This window comes from Vigna unguiculata, chromosome 3 (assembly GCF_037176805.1).
Source record: "Vigna unguiculata cultivar grain cowpea cultivar isolate G323 ecotype 2 chromosome 3, ASM3717680v1, whole genome shotgun sequence".
NCBI classification, from domain to species: domain Eukaryota; kingdom Viridiplantae; phylum Streptophyta; class Magnoliopsida; order Fabales; family Fabaceae; genus Vigna; species Vigna unguiculata.
Genome location: NC_140794.1, coordinates 8709414 through 8718620, shown reverse-complemented (window position 1 = coordinate 8718620; position 9207 = coordinate 8709414). Strand labels below are relative to the sequence as shown.

The 9207-nt window shown below is 29.4% G+C and overlaps 1 protein-coding gene across 1 annotated transcript; it reads right to left on the bottom strand.

Annotated features, from left to right (window-relative positions):
- Nucleotides 1-1334: 1334 nt before the first annotated feature.
- FUS9 (Ubiquitin-conjugating enzyme family protein) lies at nt 1335-5949 on the bottom strand. The gene is made up of 4 exons (XM_028065289.2): nt 5583-5949; nt 5415-5488; nt 2180-2327; nt 1335-1625 (listed from the first exon to the last, which is right to left on the bottom strand). The coding sequence occupies exons 1-4, from the start codon at nt 5782-5784 to the stop codon at nt 1528-1530; spliced, it is 522 nt and encodes a 173-aa protein (XP_027921090.1). The 5' UTR covers nt 5785-5949; the 3' UTR covers nt 1335-1527.
- Nucleotides 5950-9207: the final 3258 nt, after the last annotated feature.

Here is a 9207-nt window from a genome sequence, read left to right as displayed (position 1 = left end):
CTCCAAAAATCATAATTAATAAGTTCATGTGAAATTATATTTTATTCATGTGAAATTAATAAGTTCTTAATTGGTTTTGAAAATAATAATTTAGTTTAATTAATTAGAAAATAATTATTATTTATAAATGATTTAGTAAGTTTGAATTTAATTTATGCCTCTTTATTTTTTTTAATTTAATAATCCTAAATTTTTAACTTTAAAATTAAAATATTGTGGTAGTTCATTTAATAAATTGTGTTTTTTATAGATTCTTTTTAAAGAAAATTTTCATTTAAGTTATGTTAAAACATTTGATTAAACGATCTCTTTGAATTTTTTTTTTTTTTACTGTTATTCTTTTATTCTATTTTGGTTTCATAGTTCAGTATTCTTGTCACTCAAATTAAGAACGCTGTCTATGTATTTGTAATATTTTAGCAAAAGGATTGGAAATAATGCCTAAAAAGGAAATAAAAAGATTATTTATGAAAACTTGGTCATAGATAACTTTTTCGCATTTTTGTGTGTGTTTATAGTATTTACAGAGAAGTTTGTAAATAGTGTATACAAACTAAAACATATAATTGAATTTTATTGATTAAATTATACTTAAAAAAGACGTAAAATAAAATATTGAAAATTAATTATGTTAATTAAATTTTAATATTTTCTTAAAAATATCATCCAAAAAAAATTGGTTTTCTATTAATTAAAAAAAATAATAATAAAAAATACATACAAATTATTTATTGTTATCATTAATTTTAATAAAAATAATTTTATAGTTACTAAACTTTTACTAGAATAAAAAGAAAATGAACATGTGTTTTCACTATACATAACGTTTTGTCCCATGCCATACGTACTGATTTCTTTTTTCTGCTGAGTATCATCGAAACACCTTTTAATTTATAAAATTATAATTATAGTAATTAACAATTATAATTTAAAAACTCTATGTTACTATCATATATAACATGATATAATAGTCTGAAAAACGATCTATTTGAGATCTTAACAATTAAAACAGCTAAATATAATACATTGTATTAACCTGAAAAACAAAGTATATGTTTTCAGAAGTTATTACTCACTTTTTCTAAGTATTTTAAGTTGCTTCCTCAAATAATATATATCAACATATTTTTTTCCCTATAATATATTCTTACTTCTCACAGATATCATCAAAATTCGGTTAATTAGAATCCATAACTTCTTTACAAAAGAAGTGAATTTAAAAGACGTGTTTTCCTTTACTCAACAAAACACATTTTTACAAATCTTTGTTGTTGTTTCCCCAAATTTAGTTAAACAAACAAATTTAATATAACAAAGTAAATAAAAACAAGAACTGAGAAAACAATTAAAAGCATGTGATGATAAATAACCATTATCCAGTTACAACTATGAAGAATCAACTAAGTCACTCTCTAGAACAACGAGCAAGGATGAGTTATTATTGAATTATTAACTATCATTCTCATTTACATAAACACTGGAACACTGTATAAGATTTAAGTTAATAAAAGGACAGTTGTACCACATTCACTTGGCAAATCGAACAGTCCACTCTGCAGCAATACCATCATGTTTTGCTCTGTCTCCTGAATACAAGTGAGCAATGCCAGGGACAACAGCATTATCTGCAAAAATTATTACAACTTTACACTCCAAGATCATAAATGCCTACTTGATATGTTGATGGAAAGTGTTGGTGTTATTAATATTACATGTTTGGAAACAAGATTTCATCAGCCACAGCAACTTTTTACAGTTAAGGAAGAGAAGTATGAGATAAGATGGTTGATAGATATGACGAAGAACAGAAGAAAAAAGAAATGTGTGTGAAAACATGATGTAGGAATTATATCAGAGAGCTGATTGGTTTAACAAAACGCTTTTATATTCTTATTTTCTGTTTTAGAACAAAAATGAATCATATTGTCAAATCAAGCAACCCCTTAACTTGGTTGAATCCAAAGTGTCAAAAAAGAAAACAAAATTAGTTGGTGTCCCTGTTACAATGTGCTACATCTCCAATACAGGGCAAGGCTGAAGAATGAACTAACATACAGACCATCAACAACCTCCATTTATAGCAACAAAATAGAAAATGAATACAAGACAGGTGAATACAATACAATGACCAAAATAGTCATATGAATAAGTATTTTTTTAAGAGGTTGGAAGAACTTACAATGATCAGGATTTGTGAAAATTGATCTAACTGCAAGTAGCACCTTAGTAATTGTTAGTGCTGGACTCCAATCATCCTTCAATATTCCCATACTTACAAGGCCGTCAGGGTCTACATTGCAGTGGTAAATGCGTGTTTTGAATACCACCTGCAATCTCATATCTTTAATTTAAGATACTAAAACACTGAAATTACTGCAACAGCAATATCCATTATTTTCTGGTTTGTTTGCATATCGCTCCTTTGTTTCCAGAACCACTACCACTCTTCCTTGATCAGGGGAAGTTTATGAAAATCAAGAAAAACAGAAGGAGGATAATTTAGGCTCTTCATTAAAGATTTTGAACATTTCTCAGAAGGTTTGTGCAGGATTTCAAAACAAAGGTGATATACTTTTAAAAACTGCAAAAATAGAAGAGGTAACAGTAATATACTCAAAAAGGGGAAAAAATTGATCTGCTCCAAATTTCAATTTACGAAACTAGAATTTAAAAAACAGATGGAAGTTCACACTGATCCAATCAACTCCCTAAAACAGCACAGCAGACAGCAAACTTTCCATTTGCCAAATCAAAAGCCAAAAATATGTGCATTCAAGCAATTGATGAAAAACCTTTTCCAATGACAATTGTTAGCACAGAGACTAACATGGACATTGCGACACACACACACACACACATATATATATATATATATATATATTGAACATCATTAAGAATTAATTAAACTGACAATAAAGATTTATTTATCCAAAATCATCTACAAACAAGGTTAATCAAATATATCAATCTAAACACATTGTCATCTTATACAAAAATGAATTTAATTCATCTATCTAAATCCAAAAAAGTGAAAAGTTTCAAGACATTTCATCCCCTTCTTGATCATCATCATTGAAAAAGACACTTTAACGAGGTTCATCAAAAACAAAATAACTTTAAAAAATTTCACATTGTACTAAGATATGATAGTAGAATAAATCAAAAAAGTTCCTAATAATACATATATAATCTAAATACTCTTGATTATATACGATTTGATCCTTATTTCTATAATTATAATAGAACTTGACACAAAAAATCACCATGTCTACCATGATTAAGGTTGTGTTGGAACTGCATTAGAACTATGTTAGAGACCCAAAAAATACCTTTTTAAATAAGACATTTCACTGATACGTATCATGCATGTGTCATCTTATGTGTGTTGGTGTCCAATTCATGTCAAACATAGTGGCACACCATTGAGGAGACATCTTTGAGCTTCCTAGTTTGTCTAATACTTACAAAATGAGCATCTAGTGATTAGATATCTTGGAATTTTGGACAACCTTCCTACTCTTGAAAAGGAAAGGTGACACGAACATTCAATTTTATTTATTTTCCAAGTTATACGCCATATCCTTATTTTCACAACAGTGATGATAGCTTAATGGTCCTTGGAATTAATTTGCTTTTTTTTAAGGGACTCTACCCCAGTCTTGATTTTAAGACTTCCTACTTATGTCCATGAGAAAACCCATCCCAAAAAGACTGATCTGTTAAGTGAGAGAATACTCTACCTAACCACTCATTGAATGATTTTCATTCTAACTCTTTAAGCACATGTATCATGTATGTACTTCCCTAGCTGCTTCTTTTCAAGTCACCCTTCCACATGAATTCCATAAAATTAGTCTGTTGGGTAAAGAGCCTCATGGCTCAAGTGCCACATTGAGCCCCTATACTCAATATCGAACATAATAATCAAAGACAAGTTCATCGCCTTGCAAAACCGAACTAGTGACTGATGGAGTAAGTCATATGTACAGTCTGCTTAAATGACTCAAGTGATTGAGAGAATCATGGTCCAAATGTGCACCCCATGTGCAAATTGATAAAGCCTGTCTTGATCCACAACCAATCCTAATAAGTAAATATCAACATCATCCATAAACAACTTTATCTGGTCAACAAGTAGCATGGATTTCAAGGAATTCAATCCAATCATTGTATAAAATACAGCTCCATGCCAAGCATGTATACAACACGTCAGAACACGCATTTGTGCTTAACAGTAACCTTTCTTCTACTTAAAATCCTAGTCTGAATCTACACCCCTTAGTTCCTTATGGCTTACTGTCTACATTGTCAAGCAGTCTCTAGCCCTCCTGGGTCTTGATTCACCTAGCATGCATGCCAATAAACTCAGACTAAAGAGTTGACAGAACCAAAACTGTGCCATATCTCACCAAGTTCAATGAACTAGGAGTATTCCACTTTGGATAATAGGTATTGTAACTAGTATTACAGTGATCAATTTAATTGGTATTTTCTTTTATGCTTCATTTTCCAAATTGGGCTCATCGCTGTAGTAATTGTATTCTAATATGATTTTTTAAATGAAAGCATAATAACTCAAGAGGGATCCGCTCTATCTTTGAGATATGCAAGCGGATCCCCTTCAGTTCTTAATTCAATGACAAAATGACAGATAAAACCACATATCCAACTTGACAGAAGTGAAAATGGAAGGAATTCAATGAAAAAATATTTTGAAAACTACATCATCTTCTGATCAGAAAGAGACCCCTATGGCTCTGTAGTTCTTAAGAGAAAATAAAAATCAATGCTAAATATTCATACACACCCACAAGCGTGCAAATTCATGCAAATCTTTCACCTTTACTTGTGAAAAGGAAGAAAACACATGTTCTAAAACATTACTATAGAATGCTCTATAAATAAAAAGGGAAAAAGTTAGAACATAACATTATATTTACCCACTTCGTACACTTTTTTGGTTGTATAATTACATAACCTATAAAATAAAGGGGACAGAAGCACTTCTATCAGAACTAGCAACAAAATTATCAGATCCAGTCCAGCAGACGCCTAGCAAAATTCTTCTACACGCCAATGCAAACACTAAATTGTGAGAAAGAAACATCAACTGAAAAAAGAGGCTAAATAATTGCTAATAAGTCAGGTAATGGTTAATGCGGCTGTTTGGCTAAATTTCCTAATTAGCATAAAAGAATAAGGAAAAATGAAAACAACACTAGTTCAAAGTGAGTTAAGTTTGCAATTACGTGCGCATAAAACAAAATAACAAACAAATATAGCGGAATACAAGAGAAATTGAAACAATCTTCAGACTAAAAAAGATGAAACGGATTATTACTCAAAAGAAGTACATGTTCACTCCTTTGTAGAAAACATAAAAAAGAATGGCGCAAGCAACATGAAGAACGTACCTGGGGAGGCTTGAAGGGATAATCACTGGGAAATTTGATGTCAAGGAAAAAGATTCCACCTTGGTAGGGTGTTCCTACAGAGAAGAAGTTGATAAAGGAAAAATCAGAGTTGGGAAGATGATAGGACAGTGATAGGATTAATAAATAGAATTGGGAAAGTGTAGCTACCTGGGGTTCCAATAATAGTGGCAATCCAGTGATATAGGTTATCGCCCTTAGGGCCAGCGGAGCAATCGGGAGGAGGGTCGTTGTTGAGTTCCACCATTTCCCTCTGAATCCTCTTTCCTGAAGCCGACACGGAGGTTGTGGGTACCCATGACGATGTTGAAGAACTCCACGATGATTTTCCTCCTCCTCCTGATATCATCATCAATCTCTCAAACCCCAAACAAACTCAACAATTATCTTCTTCTTCAAACTTTCCACAACCAAGGACCAGAGTGTTTCATTTCATCCTCTCCCATCTTTTGCTCCCCACAACCAGTCCACTACATTTTTATCTCAAGAATTTCAACTCAAATGTTATGTACTAATGTAATGGATAATGTCCAAAATTTGACATATGCGACCATTAATCGAACTCAAATGAACAGCTATGTTATATAAAAAGTCTCCAAAACATATAATATTTTATATTTTAATAAAAATTATTCTTTAACTTTATATATAATATAATTATGGTTACATTATTTCATTCAAATATTAAATTAGAGGATATTATTGTTAAATATTTTTATATTTGTAACTAAAAAAATTAAAATTAAAATATCTCCTTATTAATTAATTTTTTTACAATAATATAATTATTCACTATTTTTATAATTTTTACTTCCTTATGTTGTGGGATTTTATTTGACTAGATTTTTTTTAGTTCCTTGTATTTTGGTAGGATTTTATTTCATTATATTACTTTTAAGTTTTTATTGTGTTTTTTTTTTCTATTCTTAAACTGCGGAGGTATCTCGTACTCTTTCTAATTTCTAAATCAATGAGTATCTTCATAATTCTTAGATTTTGGAATTATCTCTTATTGTTCCTAATTCCTAAACTTCGAAGGTATCTCTTTCTCTTCTTAAACCTCAGAGATATTTATTATTTACATCTCTACATTGTGCCTACAATATTAGAGTTGATGGGATTAATATAAGTTTGAGTATTCTTCCTAAACCTCAAAGAATTTGTTATACGCAAAACGCCTAATCCAATTGGGTTACACAAATTCACACTACACTAACTTATTTATAAGACTTAATCGAAGAAAAGACGAGGGTGGAAGCATTTTACAAACAATAACAACACAAAATGTTAAGCCTAACCTAGATAACTCACACTTCAAAAAAAAAATCCATCTACAATCTTTCATTTTATGAAAATAATAATGGATAACATCACTAATTGACGTGTGTGTTTTAGTGTTTAAGTTTTGCAAAGGCTATAAATGTACATAATTTTTTGTCATATGTTCTTTAATATGAATTATTATGGCCTTAACAAGGGTTAAACAATAAAACACACACGTCAATAACATGATGTTATCCATAATCCTTAAAAAAACCAAGGTCAAATCTTCGTATGAAAACAAAATTTGTCACCCTATGAGTCTTTAACCTAATAATGAGATGTGATAATGTCCAAAATGTAACATGTGACCATTAATTGAACTCAAATGAACACCTATATTATATAAAAAAGTATCCAAAACATATAGTATTTTATACTCAAATAAAAATTATTCTTTAGTTTTTCTTATAATCAGAGTTACATTGTTTCATTCAAATCTTAAATTAGAGGGCATGCGACCATTAATTGAACTTAAATGAACATCTATTATATAAAAAGTCTCCAAAACATGTAATATTTTATACTTAAATAAAAGTTATTATTTAGTTTTTCTTATAATCACAATTACATTGTTTCATTCAAATCTTAAATTAGAGGGACATTGTTGTTAAATATTTTTATATTTGTAATTAAAATAATTAAAATAATTAAAATAAAAACATTCCCTTATTAATTAGTTTTTTCACAATTTAATTATTCATTATTTTTCAAATTTTTAGTTCATTATGTTTTGGAATTTTATTTGACTAGATTCTATTTTTTTGAGTTCTTTGTATTTTGGTGAGATTTTATTTGACTAGATTGGTTTTAAGTTTCTTGTGTTATATCTTTTATTCTTTCTAAACTGCAGAGGTATCTTGTATTCTTTCTAATTTCTAAACCAGTGAGTATTTTGTTAATTCCTAAACTTCATAATTATTTCTTACTGTTCCTAATTCCTAAACTTTTGGAATTATCTCTAACCGTTCCTGATTCATAAACTTTGAAGGTATCTCTTTCTCTTCCTAAACTTCGGAGGTATCTCTTACTCTTCCTAATTCCTAAACCTCGAAGGTATATATTTCTCTTTCTAACTCCTAGACCTGAGAGGTATTTATTATTTACATATCTTCATTGTGCTTACAATATGGGAGTCCATGGGACTGATATAAGTTTGAGCATTCTTTCTAAACCTTAGAGGTATTTGTTATACACAAGCTCTCAACCAACAAATTCAGTACTACACTAAGTCAGTTACACGACTTAATTGAAGAAAAAATGTAGACAAAAGCATTTCATAAACAATGCAAATGTGGAAATGAAAAAAAAAAAAAATCCAGGCAGGTGTCACATAAAATTGTCAGAGAAGTTGTTAAAATATGTATGTTAAAATATCATTATCCTAACGTGATAAGAAATTTTCTCCATGACAAAAGTTTGTGATAGTTTATCATATGTTACAATTTGTTTTTTTCATAAGTTCGTGGAATAACTGATATTTTATTTATCACATTTAAATGAAAATTAATTAAAAATGTAGGATTAATTTAATTATTTATTGAGTTCCGCCATCTCATAACAAACTTAGAGCATTGACACCCTAATTACATTATGTCATCTTCATAGTTGAACATTGAACATTTTTTACCCTGTATTTATTTGGGCTTGTTTCGGATAACAAATCATAGAATAAGACATTGGCACTAGTAAAGTTTCCTCAAATGATACATATTTCTACTCCCAGTGCACCTTACCCATATTATTTGAAGAATAATATTGCATTGTGTAACCAATAAGAAAAGTTATTATGAGCATTTGAAAAGTATGAGATTATGTATAACCTCAAGAAACTTCAAGGGAAGTGCTAATATACGCCTTAATTGTTAAAAGAAGTACAACATTATACCTCAGTATATATCATACACTTATAGATGTTAAAAGGAAGTAGAAGGATTATTTTACAACTCTAAAGTTTCTTGAGATTGTAAATAATCACCTTGTTTTTAATATTTACAATTTTTTTATCCATGTACACAATTTAATACTTTTCAAAAGAAAAATCAACGAAAAAGTTGTTAGAATAAATTCGACAGTGACACTGCTTGCATCCATGTGAATGAGTATCCACTTTTATTAACTTTTATGACATTATATTTCATAGCACTTGATGATAAATTTTATGTATCATTAGTAGTTTTTTACGAAAAATAAAATCAATCAAGGAATTGTATTCACAACAGTAAAACTGTTGATATAACACGTAAACTAAAAAAATGGTTACTTGATAGTTATAGATTATATATATGAATAAACAAACAACTCCCCACTGCCTGAGTAGCAAGTGTATCGCGTGCCATGCTGTATTTTAGGATGGTAGTAATACTCTCTCATATATGTAAAATCATTTTTACATTGATGCTGAAATGAATGAATTCATAGAAGAAATTCGATCAGCAAGAAAACTTGTAGTTGC